The 25,967-nt window shown below is 35.4% G+C and overlaps 1 protein-coding gene across 3 annotated transcripts in view; it reads right to left on the bottom strand.

The window, feature by feature from the left end:
- Positions 1 to 25,967, bottom strand: part of myt1la (myelin transcription factor 1-like, a) — a 122,780-nt gene that overhangs the window by 13,001 nt on the left and 83,812 nt on the right. For 2 of the 3 annotated variants that reach the window (XM_056481681.1, XM_056481682.1), the window contains exons 9-17: positions 22,543 to 22,633; positions 16,621 to 16,728; positions 15,004 to 15,224; positions 9,697 to 9,974; positions 5,892 to 6,116; positions 2,473 to 2,591; positions 637 to 705; positions 478 to 540; positions 248 to 331 (exon numbers count right to left, since the gene is read on the bottom strand). In XM_056481681.1, coding sequence (XP_056337656.1) covers positions 248 to 331; positions 478 to 540; positions 637 to 705; positions 2,473 to 2,591; positions 5,892 to 6,116; positions 9,697 to 9,974; positions 15,004 to 15,224; positions 16,621 to 16,728; positions 22,543 to 22,633 — 1,258 coding nt within the window. The remainder of the gene's footprint in view (positions 1 to 247; positions 332 to 477; positions 541 to 636; positions 706 to 2,472; positions 2,592 to 5,891; positions 6,117 to 9,696; positions 9,975 to 15,003; positions 15,225 to 16,620; positions 16,729 to 22,542; positions 22,634 to 25,967) is intronic. The other variant, XM_056481683.1, reaches the window with a different exon arrangement.

Below are 25,967 nucleotides of genomic sequence, written 5' to 3'. Positions count from 1 at the left end.
GTTGGTAGTTTGGTCTTTTATTTCAATGGTTTGAATTTACATTTAATAATAACAACATTAGTGTTTCATTGAGGATGATACTAAACTCCGACACTGTATATGGCTGATTATATAAATTGGCATTAGTGCATAGTGTGTCATTTGGGATGCAACTTATCCTCATTACAACTGATAAATTTCAACTTTAATCCCCCAATAAGCAACATTCAAGTTCTGTTTACTTTAAATAGTTTTTAAAAAAATGCACCTGATTGGCTCCTGGTCATCCTTGTCCTCCTTACTGTGCATTATTTTAATGCCACTCTTCTTTGCCCGGGGACAACCTGACAGACTTCAGAGCAAGAAACACATTTACCAAAAAAAAAAAAAAAAAAGGCCAAGGGCTCCTCATTGCACTTCTTTGATTTCACTGGTGGCCAGAAAGTTATGTGAAGGTACTAAATCAAGTTTTTAATGTGCATATTTGTGAATCTTCACCTTCTGTGCGAGGCGTAGTTGCCAGTGATGTGCCCAGAGCCATCACAGCCGGGAGTGGGACACCTGCAAGCCACGAAAACATGACAAAAAAACATTAGCATAACCTCATTTGGAGGGTCAGTTGAGGTGGCGTGTAAACACGAGGGAGCGGGGACTTACTTCAGATCCTGGGAGTTGGATGTCATCATGCCACGCATGCCCTTGTCAGCCAGTTGGCAACTTGATAGCCTTAAGAGGGGGTTTTAGAGGTGTGAGGCTTGGCATATTAGTACAGCAGCATGATTAAAGGTGTACTTAAGGTTAGTTTTATGTATAAAAGTTTTTGTAGTTTAACATCACATACTTTTTTACCCTTTAGATCATATGACTGACTGAACTCTTTTGTATTTAAATAGTGGATGGCATTTGTAAATTTAAAATTGGTAATATTTTACTAAGTAATGTAAGTAATGCAGGCGACATGGTGGTGCAGTGGGTAGCGCTGTCGCCTCACAGCAAGAAGGTTTCCGGTTTCTTCCACAAGTCCAAAGACATGCAATATAGGTGAAATGGGTGAGCTTAAACTGTCCGTAGTGTATATATATGTGAAAGAGTGTATGGATGCTTCCCAGTGATGGGTTGCAGCTGGAAGGGCATCTGCTGCGTAAAACATATGCTTGATAAGTTGGCGGTTCATTCCCCAGATTAATAAATGGACTAAGCTGAAAAGTAAATGTATTAATGAATGTAAGTAATGCATTAACTTACAATGTGCAATATATTTACTACAGTATTTATTCATCTTTGTTAATGTCAGTTGCTAAAACTGTTCACTTTTAGTTTATGTTAGCTCAGGTCCATTAAATAATAATAACAGATGCAACTTTTGATTTTAATAATGCTTTAGTACTGACAATGTACAAAGACCCAGAAGGCACTTGATGGTGGGGAAAAATTGAGAGAAGAAAAAAATGTGCGAAAAAAAAGAAAATTGGTTAGAGAAATAAACTGAGTGATAGAAAGATATATATTTTTTACGTTTTTGCGTTATCTTGCAAATATATTTTGAACTGCTGTTTGACAAACCATTCCTGTTCACTTCACACATGTCAACCCTCCCGTTTTTGCTGGGATTCTCCCGTATTTTACCATTCTATCCCACTATCATTAAGTTTTTTTTTCCAATGGTGTGTACAGAAGCTGATCTGGGATCAGTTTATCATAAGGAGCGCGTCCGTCAGTTAGCGCATATACATGCATTCGCTGATTCAGAGGTTGCATACTGTATGAAGGGCGATGATAGACGCGTAGCTTTAATGGAAAGAAAGTGAATGCAGACATTTCAACGTGCTTTTAAGATTAAAAATATGAGAAAATGTTAAAATATAGAACAGGAAGTGTTTGTCAAACAACAGATTTGTGAGAGAACGCAAAAACTTAATAATATATATATATTTTCTTATCACTTAGTTTTTTTTTTCCACCCATTTTCCCCCCCACCATCACTACCTTCCGTGTCTTTGTAACAATGACAAGAACAAAGATTATTAATTTATTCATCATTGTTACCTTAAGAAGCAAACTAATATTAACAAATGTAAGTTTATATTTTATTTTTTGTCATTTTTAAATCTTTAGATTTTATTATACCTAAAAAATACTGGAAAATAATTGTTAAATTGTATTAGAATTCTTTGATAAATAGAAAATTAAAAATCCTTACTTATTTGAAAAAGTATATAACAGCTGTCAACAGTACTATTTTTATTTGTCATTTCTCTTTCATTTCAACATGTTTTATTATTATTGCTATTTTATGTCCAGCACTCAGTCTTGTTGCTGTTTTTAAATGTGCTTCAGTTTGACAAAAAAATTTATTTGAGATTAACTGCAACATTGTCTTTACTTTAGATCAATTAAATGCATTCCAGCTAAATAAAAGTAAACATTTATAACGACACAGTTAAAAAAATGCCAAATTATCCCATCGTAATCCACTACAGATGCAATGCTTACGTGAGGAGCTCCTTCTTGCTCTCCTTGCAGGGAGCATATTTGTGTTTGGGGCTGGGAAGAGACACTTCTCCTGAATACTGCTGATCCTCTAATAGATCCTGAAAGGGGTCCAGGTCATCCTAAAAATGAGCACAAAGAAAGAAAGCCAAAGATTTCATTGCTGAATAAAAAAACAAGAACAATACAATGGCCTGCTAGTAATTACATAACACACATATAAAAGCTACAAAGTTATTCAAAAGAGTACAAAACATAACAAAAGCTATCATACAACCTAATTTGCATGAATGTAAGTTCTCCAATAATTTAAAAACATCACTTCCCTTTTGAAAAAATAATAACAACAGTTTTAGTCTGTGAGTTTATAAATGAGTAATTAATTAACTTGATGAAAAAATCCCTTTTTTCGAACAATAAGCTCCTATGAAGTATAGGCATGCAGTACCAGTGTTATACACTAGATGTCCTTTTAGTCTTTCAAAAAATGAGCAGCGCTCCTCTCAAATCACGACCAGAAAATACAGCTTCCCCAGTCGGTTTACTGTTTAAGACTTACACAAGGACAAAGCAGCTATTTAGAAAATACCAAATTGTGTCCCAACATTTTTATTTTACACGTGGGTTCCTTTGTTTGGCTGCGGTGGAAAGTAAAAAGAGATAGGGGAACACTAAGAAAGCTCAGCCTACGGATTGCGCAAGCAGTAAACGGCAATCCTTCTATGACTACCACTCATCTACAAACTGCCTTTCAGTTAACCAGTTAATTGCAGATAAAAACTAAATATCTGTTGAATAAAGTCATGAACAGCCCTGAACAGCGCTCGATAGAATTTTCATCGTCAGTTTCTGCAAAATGTTTCATTAAAGTACACATGAAATCTAAACTAACCATACTGATTTTGTTAGCTCACGTAGCTAGTTTTGTGGTGTGTAAATAATTTGTGCTGGTCATTGGGGAAAAAAAATAGTGTGCCCTTGTAAACTAAAATTGAAATCTAAAAATAGCCTACACTTCCTGTTTGTTTTCAGTTAAATTCTCTGAGTTTTTTGGTGTGGTATAAGTATGTTAACCACGGCCCTCCAACTGTCAGTTTTGACAGAGCTTTATGACAACAAACAAAAATGGTGAGAAGGGTCGGCTTAATAGCCCAGTGATTAGCGTGCTGACGTTCGAGTGGTGTCCGGAGTTCGAATCCTGGCTCATAGACCTTTCCCGATCCTACCGCCCTCTCTCTCCCACTTCACTTCCTGTCAAACTACTGTCCTGTCAAATATTGGCAAAAAAGCCAAAAAAATAAATCTAAAAAAAGGCCAGGAGCAGGTGTCTGTTAGGTTCTCCAAACACTTTTCCCGATCTATCTGAATGAAATGCCTACTTTACTACATCCAATCAGTTCGCAGTAGAAAAAAAACAAGCCACAATATTCTGTTAATATTCTGTTTCTCTAGGAACTTTGTCACAATACGAAAAAAAAAAAAAAAAACAGAAAACCCAACTGCAACTACTGGTTCATGTGGACTTTAAACTGTCAGGACAAAATGTGCTAATGATAGGTTTCCTGAGAAAAACAAATCAAAACTCAAATTTAAATGGGGATTTATTTTTGCTAATAGTTTCACTGCTAACATAATAGACCCTTTTCACATTTCCTGGTTTCTCAGTACCGGATGTCGTCATAGTTGGGTAAACTTAGAGCGCAGTGAATCAGAGAGTAGGGTTGTCTTGATACCATTAATTCATGTTACGATGCTATACCAGCTGAAGTATCATGATGCCAAGTAGAATTGTGATACTGTAATTCATAACTCAAATCTAGGAAATAAAGAAAATGGTCAGAAATACTAAATTTTAAAATGTTATAACAGGCCTACTTGAATTAAATTCATAATTCGTATATTATTCAAAAAAAAGTCAATTCACCTAAAATGTATTAGTTTCTTTTGTTTCTTTTGTAGATAACTGACCAGCAAAAAACAGATTAAATTAAAGATACAAATTATACCAAACGAAATTAGTTACAAAAAGAACATTTTTCAAAGAAACGTAAGCTATATGAAGAAGTCAAAACATTTTTTTGACGTTTCCTGTTGCAATTTTGGGTTTTTCATCTATTGTTTTTTTTTTCAGTCTTACGTAACACAGACTATAAAAAAATTGTTTGTTGCACAAATGTGTAAACATTTTAGTGACTTTTCCATGTGCAACATTAGGTATAGATTGTTAATGACGATACCACTGTTTACAAACTACAATGGCACCACCAGTATTTTGGAGCCATAGTCTCACGATACTATCACAATAGCAGTAAACCATGCAATCCTATCAAGAGTACAAAAAAAAATTTTTTTAAATCCTATTTGCTAAAAATAATTAAAAAAATGTTATCAAGACTTTCAGAAAAAGGAAAAGAATAGTGTGAGACTGATGACGGCAGCCAGAGGAGAGAATAACGTCAGATTTACTCTCAGCCCCATAGACTCTGCGTTAAAAACACCTTGCATAAGCGGTAATTTCTTTTTTGTAATTTGACACAAAGATGATATAATACATGTATAAATGCATATAAATGTTCATACATTTTTTTATTATTATTATCAAAATATTAAAAACTGTCCAGGATTTAAGATTATGTCTTGTGAAAAGGGTCCATTAATGACTGCTTTTGAAGTCTATGTCAGCTATTGGTTGGATAAACAGATAGTACCACCCCCAAACTCACACCATTGGTTAAGCCTACATTGTTGTGTTGGAATGAATGGTATTACAGAATACATTCACAAGACAAATGTTGCCCTGAAAATAGAAATGTTTTCCATTGGGCTTTTGAAATGTTTTGCACATTTGCAACAACATTGTCGAAACAATCCCTATTCACAAAGATCCACAAAAACAACTAAAAGAGCTGTATTGTACTTGTCGGGTCAGTTGATGGCGATGTCACTTTGTAAAGAAACTATGCGCCTGAGTAGTCCTGTAAGTCGCCATTGTCTTTTTGTCAATTACACAAACACATATCTATTTTTTTCCCCACAAACGTTTTTGAGATTTTGTATTTCACCAAGAGATTTATTTATTTAAACAGTATTTTAAAAAAGCATTTTCAAAAAATGGTTGTGTACACATTTGTTTGTTTAGAATTTTGTAATTTATTTATTTACTTTATTACTTTATTTAGACTTATTACAAAAGAGAAGGTATTTGTTTAAATTGAACAAATTTTTATTAACCAATTATTCACTTTAATAGATCATTCCCTATTTAACCAAATTAAATTCTAATAGCTACTCCGGATATTGATCAGTTTAGCTACTGATACCCTTCTCCATTATGACAAACAACGTTTGCAAAAAGGTGGCACTATTGATCTAAACTGACTCACTGTAAAGTGTCTCCAGCTAGACTGAATGGGTGTCAGTACCTCCTTCTGGTCATCGTCCAGTCGTTTGATCTTGGTGTAGTCCACAGGCAGGTCCCAGCAGTCCGCCGTGCTCATCTGGTAGCAGTGGCTGTTGAGTAGGGCCTGCCGCTGGGGCGACATGGGCTGCAGTGGGGTCAGGACTGTGCCCCCACTGCCCTCCCCCATCCCTCCGACCCGGCCCACATCCAGAGCTCTGCTATCATCTCCGTCTCTGTCATCAGGACTCTGTGAAAGAATAAAGAGAATAATTAAGAGGTAAAACTATTAAAAACAGGCTGAGAAGCACACACATGGCTCATATACACAGCGCAAATTAATGTTTGTTAAAACGGAATTGGTGAGGAAATTAATTATTATTAACCTTTTTATTTATTACTTTTATATAACTATTCATTATTAATAGTTTCACTGTATTGTTATTTTGTACTGTATTGTTAGCAATATTTTAAACTTACTGTCATAAAATAAAAATATTTTAAAAAGAAAAATATTTTTTAATATACAATTGCAGTGTGCTTATAAATGATTAATGATTTTATTTAAAATCATGCACAATTTTCATATTTTCATGATATATTTTTGCTTGTTACAATAAAAAAAGATTGATTATTGTGTTCTGATACCCATTGTCATTTACAATTCACCAAGAAAATCTATATAAAAGCAATCATTTTAAAAACAGGCTCATATTGTTAGGTCTTAACTGGCATTTCAGAAATAACAGGACATATAGGGAATCTCAAAAAGAGATTTTCTATTACCATATTTTTTTGTTGTTGTTGAACCAGCAAGCATAGCCATTAATCGTGTGTTGAAATATGCTAAACTGAAACAGTAGTTTATTCACTGCATTAATAATTAAAGTTGCATCATTTGACTTATTTACAGCACTGCTGCAGATTTTGTCATGTATAGCAATTAATGTCTTGTGAAAACAAGCTGTATTTGTATCTGTACTTAAAAAAATTATCAGTTAGTTGTTTGCCACCCCTGTCATGTACTATACAAACTCTGTGTAGCATATTATAAGACAAGCATCTTGTTCTTTATGTATGCTACACTGTTCTTAAATTTGAGGTCACTATGTTTTTTTAAATAATATAAACGCTATTATTCACCAAGGATTCAGTAAACTGGTCAAAAGGGACACAGATACTGTATGTATAATGTAGCCTAAGATTTCTTATTCAAATAAATGCTGCTCTTTTAATTCATTTCAAGAATAGTATAAAGTAACATAAGTGTTTACAATGTAATAATCATCTTAATAATGTAATAAACATGGCCAGCATATTTTAATAATTTATGAAGGATCACGCAACACTGAAGATTGGTGTAATGATGCTGAAAATTCAGCTTTGAATAATGGGAATTGTTTTATTATTAAATATATTAGAAAACAATTCCTTTGAAATCTTTTATTTATTTTATTTTATAGCTTGATCAAATAATTACATTTCTAAGTCTTATCAGAAGGGGCATTAAGGGGTGAAAACAGCAAAAAATATGGTACATTCCTTAACTTTAAACATGCTATAAATCAAACATCTTGATGCTTCAACAACATAAATTGTATCACGAAGTACAGATTACTATCTTTACAATCTGAACAACTACAGTTCCAAATTCCATTCCCGCAAAAAAAAAAAAACGTTTGCTGTTTGTTTAAACTACTTACATAAAATAAGCTGAAACAACTTAAATTACAACTTAAAACAAGTATTTTTTAGGGGGCAACTTAATTATTTTATGTTCAATCCACTTACATTTGTAAACACTAATAAATTAACTTAATTCCTTCATGTTGTCCCAACACAATATAGATTGTGTGGAACCTTACATTTTTTGCAGTGTACCTACATATTAGTGCTTATAAATAAGTCTTATATTGACTGTTTCACAGCTATTAAAATCCATTTTAACATAATGATAGTGGTGCCAGCCCTGAGTGTTACTAACTCAAATCATCTGAATGGCAGTGTACATTTTTCATTCACAATTTGTACAAAACTCTTAAACCATTTTAAAAAATTGCCTTTTCAGATTTAAAACATACAAAATAGGTTAATTAATGTTTCCAAAAAGAAACACCTGTCTTAATGAAAGAAAAACTGGCAGCTCATGTGTTACAGTGTAGATGGCAGCGCAAAGCTATAGCACAGCAAAGAGTGTGCGCATCTTCTTTGCGCTGCCCTACATCTCCATGCACAGCTGCTTATTAGTGAATATATAGAGCCCTACAGCTCCTCACTACCTCCGTCCCTCTTTCTCTCTCTCTCCCATTCTCATCATCTCTCCCTCCAGCCTGCTGCCTTACTGTCCTTAAAGAGAGGTCATTGTCTTTCCTATGTACCTAGAGGGATGCTGGGAGAGCTGGCTTTGCCTGGACTACAGCAGCTGAAATCCACATTAATTCTTCTTGTCTCTGTAAGAGAGGAACGGGGGGCACCACTAACCCCAGTGTTCCTGCAGCTGTCAGCCTCCTCTGCTGCTCTCATTATCACTGTACAGATTATGTCCCAAATCAATGTGTCACTAACGCAATCATGGCTCCATTATGTTCATATGATGACCCTGACTCTAACAGAGGCTGAAAATGTATACAATCCTTCTATATTGTAATATTATAAACCAAAGTTAAAGACGGAACCCATTGAAATTGATGGACAGATAGATAGATTGTTAGAATGACAGAGTGAATAATAGATATAACATAAGAATGAGAGACAGACAGACGGACGGACGGACGGACGGAAAGACAGACAGACAGACAGACAGACGGATAGACGGATAGACGGATAGACGGATAGATAGATAGATAGATAGATAGATAGATAGATAGATAGATAGATAGATAGATAGATAGATAGATAGATAGATAGATAGATAGATAGATAGATAGATAGATAGATAGATAGATAGATAGATAGATGGACGAATAGACAGACAGACAGACAGACAGACAGACAGACACAGACAGACAGATAAACAGATAGATAGATAGATAGATAGATAGATAGATAGATAGATAGATAGATAGATAGATAGATAGATAGATAGATAGATAGATAGATAGATAGATAGACACATAGATAGATAGATAGATAGATAGATAGATAGATAGATAGATAGATAGACAGACAGACAGACAGACAGACAGACAGACAGACAGACAGACAGACAGACAGACAGACAGACAGACAGACAGACAGACAGACAGACAGACAGACAGATAGATAGATAGATAGATAGATAGATAGATAGATAGATAGATAGATAGATAGATAGATAGATAGATAGATAGATAGATAGATAGATGGATGAACAGACAGACAGACAGACAGACAGACAGACAGACAGACAGTTAGATAGATAGACAGATAGATAGATAGATAGATAGATAGATAGATAGATAGATAGATAGATAGATAGATAGATAGATAGATAGATAGATAGATAGATAGATAGATAGATAGATAGATAGACAAACAGACAGACAAAAATGGAGACAGATAGAAACAGACAGAAATTGATGCGTCATTAAAGTAATCATGGCTCCCTCAGACCATTAGGCTCTATCAGGGTAAAAATGTGTGAAATCGCAGCCTGTGCAAAACGAGGACTAGGGGTTTACCCCAAATGACTCCAAAGTGGCATGCTCTCATTTTGGTGCACTACCTTCTACCAACCATAAAACACAGTCATAGAAGGCATTGCAGAGAAACACAGAAATGCCCAGTGAGAGAATGGAATATTAGCAGTGCAAGTGGGTGAGCATGAGAGAGAGGAGCTGGCAGACCCTCACCTGTGCCAGGAGCTCGGGGCCCTTCCCGGCGAGGCTCTGGGGCATCTCTCTGCAGCGCGTGGACAGGTTGAGGATGGCGGTGGCGGCCATGTGGGCGGCTTCCATGTCGTGCGTGTAGTCGAAGCTGCTCTTGCTGCAGGTGCTGCTGGCGCTGCTTCCTCCTCCCCCTCCTCCTCCTCCCCCTCCTCCTCCTCCACAGCTCAGGCTGCTGCTGCTGCTGGGAGCGTAGCTGCTCGTGGTGCTGCTGGCCGGACTCGAGGTCTTACAGTAGCGCTTCGCTGCACACAGGCACATATATAACAGGCACTCGGATGAATGAACGGGGGAGATAGATGGACAGAAGAATGACAGAATGGACAGAAAAAGAGAGGAGGAGGAGAAATGATTTGACGGTATATGTAGGATTCATGGCCAAAAATGTGATTTTAATGGTAAAATACTGTAAATGTGCTACAGTAAAAATCTGTTTAACAGTAAGTTTCCTTAATATATATGGTGAATAACCATACATTTACTGTCTTAAAATGTCTTGCATGACACTTCACTTTTAATGCTTGTTTGTTGATATAATATGGTTGCTTTTAATTTTTTGTTCATACATTAGAGTTTATGTTACATCTAGTGTTGATAAATAATGTTTAATGGATTATTTTAGTATAATGTGTGTTTATTAGTTTTTTGAATGACACAGAGAATCGTCTATATATTAGTATGTTTCTAATATTAGTATGTTTGAGGTTCATCGTTCATCCCCACATGCTTTTTATTGTGTAACAGATACAATGTGTAGATGTTAGTACTTTAAAACATTGTTAAATTAATACTATAAATTATTAAAATACAGTAGTTTACCGTAAAATCTAGAAATGTATTTTATGTTTTGTACCATATTTTCAATGCTAAAATTTTGGCAACCACAGCTGCTGTTTTTTTTTTACTGTGGATGGGCTGTTTACACTAAGTCACTTCATGCGTTTTCTTTTTCCTTATCGGATCTGATCGTGAAAATGAAAGAATGAAATACATTTGTGAGAGAGAAACGCATTTGAGGCAGATTTAAATCCTCAAACCACTTCAGGAGGTGTTCTGGGATGCAATCCATATGAATCTGGATTTTGAAACATGTACATTTTTACTTCTCCCAAAATGTAAAACAAATAACCATGACGTGAGAGAGTGTTATAGGCTATGTACCATTGTCAAATATAACAATGCAAATTCTGCAAAAAAACACCACAGATTTTTATTAACTTTATTTTATGTGTCATTTTATTTTTGACTAGTTATTAACCATTATATAATAAAATCAGAATGTAAATTAATATAAAATAGCAGCTTTAACAACAGAGATGCATTTCGCACTTGTCATAGCCTATATATACACTAACCGGCCACTTTATTAGGTACACCTTACTTGGACCCCATTTTGCCGTCAGAACTGCCTTAATCCTTCGTGGCATAGATTCAACGAGTTACTAGAAAATTCCTCAGAGATTATGGTCCATATTAACATCATAGCATCCCGCAGTTGCTGCAGATTTATCGGCTGCGCATCCATGATGTGAATCTTCTGTTCCACTATATCCCAAAACGGCTCTACTGGATTGAGATTGGTGAATGTGGAGGCCATTTGAGTAGAGTTTGAGTACAGACTCATTGTCATGTTCAAGAAACCAGTCTGAGATGATTCACGCTTTATGACATGGTGCGTTATCCTGTTGGAAGTAGCCATCAGAAGATGAGTACACTGTGGTCATGGATGGACATGGTCAGCAACAATACTCAGGTAGGCTGTGGCATTGACACAGTGCTCTATTGGTACTAATGGGTCCAAAGTCTGCCAAGAAAATATCCCCCATACTATTAAACCACCATTATCAGCCTGAATTGTTGATACGAGGCAGGATGAACCCATGCTTTCATGTTGTGGATGCTAAATTCTGCATCAGACCATCAGAGAGACTCATCAGACCACGCAACGTTTTTCCAATTTTCTATTGGCCAATTTGGTGGACCTGTGCAAATTGTAGCTTCAGTTTCCTGTTCTTAGCTGACAGGTGTGGCACCCGGTGTGGTTCGATGTGTTGTGCATTTAAAGAAGCTCTTCTGCATACCTTGGTTGTACCGAATTGTTATTTGAGTTACTGGTGCCTTTCTATCAGCTCGAACCAGTCTGGCCATTCCCTTCTGACCTCTGCCTCTGGCATTTGCGCACTGTAAACCCTAGAGATGATTGTACGTGAAAATCCCAGCAGATCAGCAGTTTCTGAAATACTCAGACCAGCCCGTCTGACACAAACAACCATGCCATGTTCAAAGTCACTTAAATCACTTTCTGTTGACAATTCTGATGATCGGTTTGAACTGCAGCAGATCGTCTTGACCATGTTTACATGCCTAAATGCAATGAGTTGCTGCCATGTGATTGGCCAATTAGAAATGTGCGATAACGAGCAGTTAGACAGGTGTACCTAATAAAGTGGCCGGTGAGTGTACATTGTAAATGGAGCTGAAAGTTATTACAAAAATATGTATGTAAACACTTTACAGTTTTGATTGATGTTTTGCACATATCTGTATGACAAAAAAAGATCTCTGCAGAGCCCATCTTGTGTGCTTGTGATGATGTTTTACTGAAACACCAGTCAAGTACAAAGCCTTCTACAAATAAAAACATTTGTATGTCAAATAAGATATATAGCTTATGTTTCTAGAAAATAAGATAAACAACTAAAATGTGGTGTATATGATGCTTTTGCTGATGTAATCTACAGTAGTTAAACTTATATATAGTGCAGAATTTGAAGATTGTAATCAAATACATTTATGTAGCCAAATGTAAATGGAATCACATTCACAAATCAGATAGTTACCCGATCAGAGAAAAGACGTTAACAGCCACTAAGACCTCCAAACATACAGAGTTCATTTTGATATAAATCCACATTCCTTGACAAACTCTGGTCTGCATTCAGAGAAAATATCTGAGAAAACCATCTGTTATTGACTAAGTAACTGTCAGTATCTTCCAATAATGCAAGGTGACAAATGGACTGCTAAACTGCAGTTACCATCATTTACTGAAGATTTATTCTACTCTCCCATTTGATCTTATTTTTCATCTCATTTTGCATTGAGACAAATAGCAATGCTGTCATTATAATTAAACTGGGTGTAACTAATTGATGTTGCCAACTGAGTCTAAATGAAGTGCAGTTAATTCCTAACATTAATTAAATGTTATTCTCATTAATTTTAGGCTTAATTTTCTTCATTTGTCTCATTTATCAAAAACAGCATTTCTTTGATAAAGCACACAGGCAAGTAACATCACTTGCAAGAATGCTTTTTAATTTCTGAGATGTGTTCTGATTTCAATAACATTGTCTATATTATCACTGCAGGGCATGCTGTAATGCTCCTTATGGGCAATCAAGACTGTCCTGATGTAATAACCATGAGTTATAATGAAAATGAGTTATTTTAAGCACAGCTAATGAAACCGTACCAAAATATCCTGCCGAATTCTGTTGACAGGAAATCTCTACAATTTCTGGCTTGGGCGTGAAATCAACTGCAAGCATTTTGAACAAAATCGTTCCAGTTAATTTGATTCCTTCACTAATGTAAGTGCATTCATTTATCAAAACCATGACAGCAGAGCAACAAAACTGCACATTACCAAAAAAAAAACCCAAATAATAATAATAATAAATCAAAATCTGTCTGTCTGTCTGTCTGTCTGTCTGTCTGTCTGTCTGTCTGTCTGTCTGTCTGTCTGTCTATCTATCTATCTGTCCATCCATCCATCCATTCATCCATTTTTCTATCTATCCGTCCGTCCGTTCGTCCATCCATCCGTCCATCCGCCCGTCTGTCTGTCTGTTTGTCTGTCTGTCTGTTTGTCTATCCATCTGTCCGTCTGTCTGTCCGTCCATCTATCTATCCATTCATCCATCCTTCCATCCATCCGCCTGTACATCCATTCATCCATCCATCCATCCATCCATACACTAATCTATCTATCTGTGTGTCTGTCCATCCATCCATCCATCCATACATCCATCTGTCCGTCCATCCATCACTCTATCCATACACTAATCTATCTATCTATGTGTCTGTCCATCCATCCATCCATCCATACATCCATCCATCCATCCATCCGTACATCCATCTGTCCGTCCATCCATTCGTCCGTACATTCATTTGTCCGTCCATCCATCCATCCATCCATCCATCCATCCATCCATCCATCCATCCATCCATCCATCCATCCATCCATCCATCCATCTATCTATCTATCTATCTATCTATCTATCTATCTATCTATCTATCTATCTATCTATCTATCTATCTAGCTGTCTATCTATCTAGCTGTCTATCTATCTAGCTGTCTGTCTGTCTGTCTGCCTGCCTGCCTGCCTGCCTGTCTGTCTGTCTGTTTGTCTATCCATCTGTCCGTCCATCTATCCATCCATTCATCCGTCCATCCATCCGTCCGTCGTTCCGTCCGTCCGTCTTTCTGTCCGTCCATCCATCCATCCATCCATCCATCCATCCATCCATCCATCCATCCATCCATCCATCCATCCATACACTGATTTATCTATCTATGTGTCTGTCCATCCATCCATCCATCCATCCATCCATCCATCCATCCATCCATCCATCCATCCATCTATCTGTACATCCATCTGTCCATCCATCCATCCACTAATCTATCTATCTATCTATCTATCTATCTATCTATCTATCTATCTATCTATCTATCTATCTATCTATCTATCTATCTATCTATCTAGATAAATGATAAATCAAGATAAATGATCATCCACAAAAATGTATAGAAAAATACATATGGTAAAACCTGTTGACTTGAACTTATATTTTCACAAAATTACACATATGTGTATTTGATTGACAGTCAGAAATAACTTTCCAGCCATAATTCAATTAAAGGTGTTGAATGCAGATTGGAAATCCCTTCATTGGGTTTGTGTACCCTGGTTATTAATCATTTCAGAAGCCAATAAGCAGCGGAGGATTTCCAATAAAGGAGCACTGAACTCGAGGACTGCTTGCAAAAAAAAAAAAAATCCAAACTAAAGCTTTTATTAAGAGAATAGCCTTCACTTCCAAATAGAAAAGAATTTCTTTTTTTAATGGAAAACACAGCCAGGGAGTCTGGCAGAACAAAACTAATTCTGAACTTATTTCCATCTGATCCCCAAGACTGAGGCCATTTGATCAGTTCTGACTCCTTCTGGTTTACCAGCTTCAATGACAGAATAAGAGAGACCAGCTTACCATCATATCCTTTGGGTGAAGTGTCTCGGCCGTGGCTCTTCGGGATGAGGGACCTCTTGCCGTAAGCATGAGGCTGGTTTTCATAAGTGTTGCTGTAGTCAAAGCTGGCCTTGGAGTATTTCTCCAGCTCTTTGGCCAGGTTGGATCGCGGAGTGCTGGTTGGAACATTGTTTTTGTACCCATACTCTGGGATCTCCAGCTGTTTCACGAAGCACATAGGCCTAGAGAGGGAATCAAAATGGTATCAGAGAGCTAGATGTATTGTACTTAAAATCAACAGTTTGAAACCTATTTTAATTTATATTAAATAATATATAAATTTATAAAACTAAAAGGATTGTTTTTTCCTAAAATAAATGTGTGGGCAATTTTTTAATCATCTGGATTTTCCCCCAAAATATGTATTTGTATTATTTAAATTAATAATAATAATTGAACTAATTTTAAAGGCACAGTATGTAATTTTCACCACTAGAGGGCATGTATTTACAACAAACAAATGTGTATTTTAATGAGTTTGTGACTGAGTGTGGAATCTTGGGAGTTGTCATCTTCATTACATCCTACAAGACTTTTTTTGTGAACAATTGATTTTATTATTTCAGTTTTTGTTTAATAAAGAAAGGATACAGCATATGACTTTACCGTAAAACAACCCCGAATCCCCACCCCCCACCCAGGTACACTTGTTTTATCATAACAAAAGTTAAAAGATTGCTGAAAAAAAAAACAAGAATAATGTTAAACCAAATAAAGAGAAGAAGTTAAGTAAGTACAAATAAATAACTATTACATCATGAGATACATAAAGTACATATAAACAAAAGCTGTACATTAGAAGGTAGAAGCAAAAATTTGACCATATCAAAAGCTATAATCCAGGACTTAACAGTTTTGAACTGAGCTCCATGTATGCGCACTTATGTCCTACAAGACTTATTGCCAAGGGAATATAAAGAAGAGTAAGGCTGAATGCAGTCGATGCGTAATGAGACGCTAAAGCAATTGCTGATGAGAGATGAACGTGACGTGGCATGAAAACAGTGGAGCTTTAGTGTTTTCCATTAAACCAAACCGGAAATCAAGAGTGTATGACATCGTTAGCATGGCCACACAGAACACGGTGTGTGTTAAAATATCTTATTCTGGATTGGAACATTCTTCGAAATATTTGTAATAATGTAACTACATATGTCAACAAAATATATAATATTATAATGTTCTAGTGGTTTTTGGATATTTTGAAAAACAAAAGTACATATTGTGCCTTAAATGATCTACATTTAGAATTATGTAATCTATTCTTAGCGTTTAAAAAAACATATATTGGTATATAGATGAAGCCTCTTTGTATACATACATCTAATTTAAAAAATGATTATTTATAACAGAATAACATAATTACATTAAAAGCATATTTGTTTCCACGAAAAGTTGATTGAAAAAAATGCTCTGTGATTCTTTTTAAATCTGCAGTGGAATCATTTATTTTGTTAGAAATAGTATATACATTTAAACGAGAATTGGTTTAATGTGCCATTCCAACAAGAGGCTAACTCAAAGCCTTACTGTTCACATCATATCATTAATAAGGCATTGAGGAGGGTTCCGCAGTACCTCAAGACGCGGTCTGACGCCTGGTTGGACTTGGGGCCTTCGCAGGAGTGATGTTTCTCCTGAACCTTTGCCATCTTCTCAGCGGCAGCTATGGGACATCCCGAGAGACTGCAAAAGCAGCAGAGCAATTTGTGTAGTGTTAACATTACCTTACGAGCAGCCTGTGAGGGCACACACACACACACACACACAGACACACATTCCCTAGCAGATAGCAGAAGCTGAAGAACAAAGTGAGATATGAGGGAATGTATAATCCCAGCATATGGAGACGAGCCTGTCAGAGAGAATAGTCCGCTTTTTATGACATTCTCTGAATACAGACTTCCAACGCGTTTGCAAAAATCCTGGTATGCATGTGTGCGGTACATGGGGATATTTATGTATGAATAATGCATTTCATGTGGCCTAGTTCTATAGTATGAAGGCAAAGCTTTACAGATATCTGCTGGGCATTTCTGGCTGGCTGGCTTCAGAAAGCTCCTCACAGCGAGATACCGCAGTCATTTCAGAGAGACACACACATATAGCTTCACAACATCCAGCCACGCTCCCCTGCTCTCCTTTTTTCTCCTCCATTCTTACTCGCTCTCTCTCTTTCTTTCTCCCTTGTTGTTTCATCCTCTCATTACTCTCTTTCTCTCCCTCTCTGCTCGTTTAGCCCTCGTTTCGGTCTCATTTCTCCCACTTTTCCCTTTCTGTAATCCTTTGTATAGTTGGAAACTGTCTTCTTATCGTCTGCAATTTTATGATTGGCTATATGGGTAACATGGAAACCATTCGTACTAGAGCTGCGTGATTCTGGATTGCGAACCACAACTCTTTATTATTATTATTTTGGTTTAGGAAAGAGATCACAATTCTTTCACGATTTTGAATTGACAGCTTAAAGGAACAGTTCACCCCAAAATGAATATTACCTCTTCTTATATTCTTTCTCATGTGGTTTTAAACCTTTATTGGTTTCTTCCTTCTGTTGATCGCAAAAGAAGATATTTTGAAAAATGCTGATTGTTGGTATAAGAATTACTATGGAATCAATGGCTGCATTTTTCAAAACATCTTCTATGTCAAAGTCCCTTTAAGGCAAGTAATTTCACTGCGGCTATCTTTGAAAAGCCTCTGAGGCAGTATGCTCAGGCAGTCTCCATTACTTGCCAAGCTTACAATTACATTTCATTTCATATTAGGAATCACCAACAAAATTAAACAACAACTGTCTCTTTAGTTTCATCACAGAGCTTAGAATTACCAAGAGGCGACACTCAATAGAACGTTCCATTGAAAGGCTATCACCAAATAACAGCCCCACGATTCTGCCATTTTGGAGTGAAAGTGATCGGCCGTCCACTGGATCTTATTGCTTTCGCGATAGCAAGCAGCTGCTTTGTTTTTTATTTATTTGTTTTAAAAAGCGCGTTAAAGCTGAGATACAACCTGAAAGACGACAGTACAACACTTACTATCACAATCATCAGCTTTTTGTTTATTTTACAGCCTTAATGTTTATATTTTAACCATACTTATTTTCTTGGAACTGTCACTTTTAGGTGAAATTACTTTAAACTACTTTAATTTAATAGTTTACGCACTGGCAAAATATAAATTAATACTGACATGTTAAATTAAAGTAACATGACTTTCAAAATGGGATGTTGATAACAGACTGACAGTACACTTTTTGTTGCAGTATTATGTTATAAGTATAGATAGTATAGATATATATAGATATCTAGATAGATTAAAAATATAGATAGTATTTTTTCCAGTGTTGTCTGTTAAAGAAAGACTATTAAAGCTTTTATGTAAAAAATGATTGAATTCTGACACATAAATTCATCATATATACACACACACATACACATCTTTGTTATTTTATATTATTATGAATATGTCTCCTGATCTGAACCCAACTAAACACATATGGGGCATCTCTTTGGAAAAGATAGATGTTGCAAAATGAAGCCAGCTTGTTCATTCCATGCCTAGACGTCTTGGTGCTGTCATTAAAAATTAAATGTAGTTTTTAATGTGGGGTATAGTCATTTATGCATCACTCTAATTTAAGTAAAACTAAAAATAAATTAATTTAAGTTATTTCGTTAACCTTATGTCATAAGTTAAAATGTCTTGTCAACATTTTGGAAATTGTTTTCTTTTAATTAAGATATTGTTTAAAATGTTGCTTTTCAATTGGGGCGTAATAATACATGATATTTTAACTTATATTTAACTCAATATTTTAATTCATTCTGTCTAACGTTAGTTATCCGTGCTGTTGTTCTATTGGAATTGTCATTACAAAATGGCCGCTGCGTGACACTAGCGACATCTAGTGGCTGTTTTCCAAATAGCAACAAAGGGTTGCCATTTGGTGATTCTATGCTTTGAATCACACAAAATCTGTAGAAACTCACATTTGATCTAAGCCCTTTCCCCGGAAAATCTTCAGCCTATATCGATCGATATTTGGCTCCTGTACTAGAAGCCGGGGCTTCATTCTCCATATTGAACATCATTACACTTTTCCCCATTCAAAACTATACGAATGACATGCTATGAGTATTCTATAGCCTTTGTCTATGTTCAACAGAAGGAAGAAATAGGTTTTGAACAAGTGAAGGGTGAGTAAACGATGACAGAATATAAATTTTTGGGAACTATCCCTTTAATAAATTCACAACAACAGCAAACAGAAAAAGTAACTTACACAATAAAGATAGTAAGTAATTTATACAGATACAAAAGTATTTAATGATTCTGGCCAAATGTGCTGCTTGAATCTCTTTTTTAATCAATTTAATAATTTATTTTTCAAATATCATTATTCATTCATTCATTTTCTTTTTGGCTTAGTCCCTTCATTAATCAGGGGTCGTCACAGCGGAATAAACCCCCAACTTATCCAGCATATGTTTTACGCAGCGGATGCCCTTCCAGCCGCAACCCAACACTGGGAAACACCCAAATACTCTTGAATTCACATACGTACACTACGGACAATTTAGCTTATTCAGTTCACCTACTGTATACCACATGTCTTTGGACTTGTGAGGAATCTGGGGCACCCAGAGGAAACCCACGCAAACATGGGGAGAATATGCAAACTCCACCTAGAAATGCCAACTGACCCAGCCGGGATCAGCGACCTTCTTGCTGTGAGGCGATCCTACTGTGCCTCCATGACGCCCAAATATTATTATTGTTATTTTAATTTAATATGAACTCATTCATAAAGACATAACCACAACTGTCCCTTCTGTACAAATCAGCACTTTTGAATAATCTCATGAAGAAATTGCTCATTTACAAATGTTTTATGGCTGCTTGTCACCTGCACCTGTAGGTGTAATAATGCATTTACTACAACCTTCATTTGAAGGATCAAGCTGCTTTCACACAATGAGTTTGATTGCTAACGTAGAGATCAGTCTTTACAGTATAACCCAACTGTACATGTTCAATGCCTGTTACAGAAATAATAATAGTACTGAATACTGAACTAAAGACTGACGCTGTTTCATTAACAGACTATACATGATGACTGCTCTTGATGGTCATACGCATATATGAATGTCCCGCGGTGCTCATTTAATGAACATATCTAAAATGTGATCATTTAGATTAAAGATCATGTGAGTGTTTGAATCAAGATTGCAACCTTTTTAACAATCAATTGCGCAGCTCTTATTCAGGCAATCTCAAAAAATGAAACAAAATACAAACAGAAACGCTCTACCATTACTTAACATATACAAATAAAGCACACAAGAAGAGGGATACTTGTGCATTAACTGCATTTACAGAAATAGATACTGAAAAATATGAGTGAGAATGACTGACAGACAGAAGGACGGCTGTCACTATTCTGAGTTGCCATGACAACCATGCGATGAAGAATGAGCAGACCAAACCTATATATACTGTACAAGGTTGTTATATTCCCCTATTATACATTTTTGTTTTCTTCAGCTCAACCCTTTTAATAGTGTGAGTGTGTGTATGTGTGTGCGTGTGTGTGTGTGTGTCCCATAGGAGCTGTTCCATATAACATGGCCTGCAGCAGCTTCGGGTGGAGACTGCATCTGTCTGAATGTACACCATATGCACTGAGAGGAACATCTTAAAACAGCATAAGTGTGAGTGTGTGACTGTTCATATGTGTGGAGCTCTCATTCTCAAAAAAATATCAAGATTTGGAGAGGACAAATTCTCTGTTTTTATTTGAACTGTAAAGAAATTGTGACTTACATAATATTATATTACCAATATACCAATATGATACCATGTATATGTGTATGATATTTCTATATAAAAATTACATACAGTGCCAATTAATTCAAATGACATAATTAGTAATTATCAAAATTGAATATTTGTAAAAATATTATTTTATAAAATCTTACAATCCTTTTCAGCTTTCTAAAGTAGTGCCAAATAAGCCTGTCCGAATGTTATCATTTGATTGAATGGGCGTTATCAGTGGATATCAGCTGATAGCTATGGGCCAGTAGGGGCCCTCTGCGTCTACTGGTAGGCTCAGAAGGCTGCTATCTTCCATCCACATGATTAATCAACTATAGATCACATATGTCTGTGGCTGGAAGTTAACGAGAATTAGTAATATTATTTATTAAATTTCCCATTAATTGCATTTTATTAAAGTCTACCCATACACCAACCCTAAGGTCAACCATCACAGTAATGTAAAAACAGATCTGCATCTGGAGTCTTCTTTATTAGTATAGCTGATTAACCATGAAAATTATTTATATTATTCATTAAATTTCCCATTAATTGTATTTTATTAACCTTTACCGCTACACCCAACCCTAAACCCAACCATCACAGTATGTAAAAACAGATCTGCATCTGGAGTCTTCTCTATTAGTAGCTGATTAACCATGAAAATTATTTATATTATTCATTAAATTTCCTATTAATTGTATTTTATTAACGTCTACCCCTACCCCAACCCTAAACCCAACCATCACATTAATGTTAAAAACAGATCTGCATCTGGAGTCTTCTCTATTAGTATAGCTGATTAACCATGAGAATTATTTATATTATTTATTAAATTCCTATTAATTGTATTTTATTAACGTCTACCCCTACCCCAACCCTAAACCCAACCATCACAGTATGTAAAAACAGATCTGGATCTGGAGTTTTCTCAATTAGTAGCTGATTAATCATAAAAATTATTAATATTATTCTTTAAATTTCTCATTAATTGTATTTTATTAATGTCTACCCCTACCCCAACCCTAAACCCAACCATCACAGTAATGTAAAAACAGATCTGGATCTGGAGTCTTCTCTATTGGTATAGCCGATTAACCATGTGGATGGATGATAACAGCCTTCTAAGCCTGCCATTAGCCGCAGAAGGCCCCTACTAGCCCATATTTATCAGCTGATAACCACTGTAAACGCCCATTCAATTGAGTGTTCGAAGCGGGTGGCCAAATTCTGTTTCAACATCTGAAAATTATTTTCCTATAAGATACAATGATGATAATAATACCTTTATTAATATATATATATATATATAATAATATTACTTTGTAATATATATATAATATTACAAGTTGACTTCATTATTATTTTTAAGTCTTTCAAAGCCGTTTTGCAAAGCCACTTGCTTCATGTGGGAATGAAATTCCAAATCTCCAGTCTGCATGTCAAAAGTGCCATTGTGCAAATAAAATATCATCGCCTGGAGCTACAGTATGTGCTTCTATGATCCAGCCGATCTCAGCACAACAAAAACAAATCAGTCCCTCTTCTCCACCCTAAAAGCAAAGCTCCATCTAAATCCATGCATTCTTCATATTCCCAATCTAAATAATATGAAACCCCTGGAAAAATCACAGTGCCGGCAGTGTCTTCTCGCCGCGCTCCCATCCAGCCACTCACCTGCGGTGCGAGTTCCTGTTGCTATTTACATGGCCGCGTCCCGAGCAGCCAGGCGTGGGGCACTTTAGAACATTCTCATACATTGCAAGAACTTGGACAAACAGAGAGGAGAGGGCGAGAGAAGGTTAAGAGGATCCAGAGTGAGTATGAAAGCTTTGTGTTTCCATTAAGACCAACGGGGCTCAGTCACAACAACATGCACATGCTCCTAGTAAGAAAGCGTTCCAGCTGAAATCAGTTCATCATAAAGTTAATCACGGACCGCACCATATGGTGAAAGAACAATCTAGGCATGCAATGTGTTAATGGCATGCACGTTGTGTGAAAAGCATTGGCGTAAGAGGGAAGAGAAATCTCTCCTCAATAATAATAACAGATTTATTTTTGGTGAATTAAATGAGTCTAGCCATTAGGCTGTCTATGACACATCCTGCGGTGCTACGTCTCTGGGCCTGCAGTAAACTGACTCATCAGAAGCCGCCTGTGACATGATCCTCATCCAATTAGAGGTGTGACTGGAGGTACGGCTGGAAAAAGCTGCTTTGCGTCGGAGAGATCAGTGCAGACGTATTGAGAAACAGATCAAAGTTCCACTTAAGAGCCAATCAGCACATGCAGACAGGCGAAGGAAGGGGGTTTGTATGAGAAAGAGCGCCACCGCTACTGGTGGAGGACAAGAAGCACTCATTAAATTACAGAAATTAGAGATGCGCCAATGTATCTAGTGTATTTAACAACATACAGAAGAGATTTGAATGGTGGACCAAACCTGAAAAAATGTCAAATAAATAATGCATAATTTCATGTTTCTGTGTCCTCCATATATTTTGGTCAAACAATCCAAAATAAACCATGTAAACTCAATCCATCACGATAATAATAGTACTAATACTACTAATAATATTGGTCTGTCGAATGTTACATGGATGCAGATATATATATTTTTATAAGTGCAATTTTTATTTTTCCATTACAGGTGTAATGATACACAGAAATGGTCAGTACTAATTAAAATGATCATTGCTGCAATAATAGCATATGCAATATCTATATCGCAGACTAATTTATTTTATGTGTCAAGCATTTGTATGTTACACACATATTCAAATTTTTATCTTTATACCCAATTCTTCAGTAGGTGCTGTTATGCTATTGGCTGGACTGGCCCAAAACCATCATTGTGTTTTACACTTTTAAATGTTTGCACCTTGACAGTTTTTTTTGCCTGAATTAGATTTAATTAGATCAGAAAAAGATATATTACCTGTTTATATTAGTTTTATTACATTACATAAATAAATATTTTTTAAATGCTTTTATAACTAATAATAATGATAATAATAATAATAATAATAGCATTTATTTAGGGAAATGTTATCATATCGTGTCACAGAAAATATCATTATCGTAGTACTCAACAGCAGTACCACTTATTGTATAGTTTATATAACCTTTTCGAGGCCATTTTTGTTATAACAGGGGACAGAAAAAGATAAATTAGTGTCATATTGTTTACAAGCTATTTTATTGACTTTCCACAGTTCTAAATATTTGCATGAGACACCAGACTTTAAGAGTTTTGTCTTGTTTCTAGTTCAAATGTTTAACAATCCTTAAATCAAGAAGCATTTTCTAGACAAGTCAAAAAATATGGTCAGACTTTATTTTGATGGTCCTTTTGTTGAATTTAAGTTACATTGCATCTACATGCCAACTAATACATATTAGATTATAAGTAGACTGTTAGGTTGGGGTTAGGGTTAGTGTAAGTTGACATGTACTTGAAAGTTTCTTATAGTCAGTTAAATGTCTGTTGAAGGAGCAATATCAACAGTTATTAAGCAGACAGTCTAGTACTCAAATGGAGCATCACAATAAAGTGTTACTTTTGTGTGTTGCACACATATTGAATTTTTTTAGCTTTATCCCGCCTCCCCTGTAGGTGCTGTTATGCTATTGGCTGGACTGGCCCAAAAAAAAAACATTGTGTTTTACACTTTTAAATGTTTGCACCTTGACAGTTTTTTTTTTTGTTGTTGCCTGAATTAGATTCAATTAGATCAAAAAAAAGATCTATAACCTGTTTATTTTAGTTAAATTACATTACAATAAATAAATAAATAAATAAAATAATAATAATCCTAATAAATACATTTATTAAAAAACAATAATAGCATTTTTAGTTAGTTTTATAAAGCAGTACTTGAAAGTATTGTTAGATATGGTATCACAGTGTGGTTTGGCAACCTATCTGTTCAGTGTAAATCTAAATTGATGCATCTCTTAAAGACAAGATGGAAAATTGTTGGGCACGATGAATATTTTAATCCTCAAGTTTTATATGAGAATTGTGCCCTCAATCAGGTGTAAAGGATTGTGAATGATCCAACTCATTTTTTATTTCCACATTACGAACTGTTTCCCTCGGGTAGAAGATAGAGTCCCAAAGTGTAGGTTAAACTGTTATAAGAAATCCTTTGTACCTGTTTCAGTGGGTTTTTTTAACAAGAGTCTATCTTAATTAGCATCATACATATTGTAACTGCTGTATTTTCTATTGTTTTTATAGCTTGTTTTTAGGGAATGTCTGCAGCAATATGGCGATGCCCATAACAAATTTCCTGTCAGGGACAATAAAGTTTACTACTACTACTACTACTACATCAAAAAATAAATATAATGTAAATTTTAAATATATTTAAGTATAAATTAGTGTCAAATTGTTTACAAACTATTTTATTGACTTTCCACAGTTCTGAACATTTGCATGAGACACCAGACTTTCAGAGTTTTTGTCTTGTTTCTAGTTCTAATGTTTAAAAATTAAGAAGCATGTTTAAGAAGCATTTTCTAGACAAGTCAAAAATATATAGTTTTGTTTTTGAATTAATTCAAAATAATTTTTTTCCTAAAAACAACCAAAATAATCTGCCAGTGGGGTAAGTAAAACAATCTTGATTACAGTTTGAAATAAGATTACCTTATTTGCCCAAGTACCTTATTATTTTGTTCTCTTATTTTTGACACATTATTTAAAAAACAAACCTATTTAATTTTTTTTTTAATTTTATGTTTATTGTCAACACTCAATTGATTACAATCATACTATATTTCAAGCTACATTTTAATCTCAGTATGTGATGTATGTCAGTATCTCATGTATGTCAAATTTTCTTAAATTGTAGAAATAAAAATAGCATAAAAAAAAGAAAGTAATACAAATTAAAAGACTATTTACATCCAGGCTGAGAATGCATGTCATAATATAATTCCTTCCAGAATAATCTCAAATGACCATCTTAATTATACACATGGGGATAACACACAATACAATATTAATATATATAACCATATACGTATACACACATTAGCATACATTTATCTATCAGTTTAGCATCTACTACAGTTGAAGGCAAAATTATTAA

Source organism: Danio aesculapii, chromosome 20 (genome assembly GCF_903798145.1).
Source record: "Danio aesculapii chromosome 20, fDanAes4.1, whole genome shotgun sequence".
NCBI classification, from domain to species: domain Eukaryota; kingdom Metazoa; phylum Chordata; class Actinopteri; order Cypriniformes; family Danionidae; genus Danio; species Danio aesculapii.
Note: the sequence above shows the minus strand (reverse complement) of the source record. Positions and strands in the feature narration are given on the sequence as shown.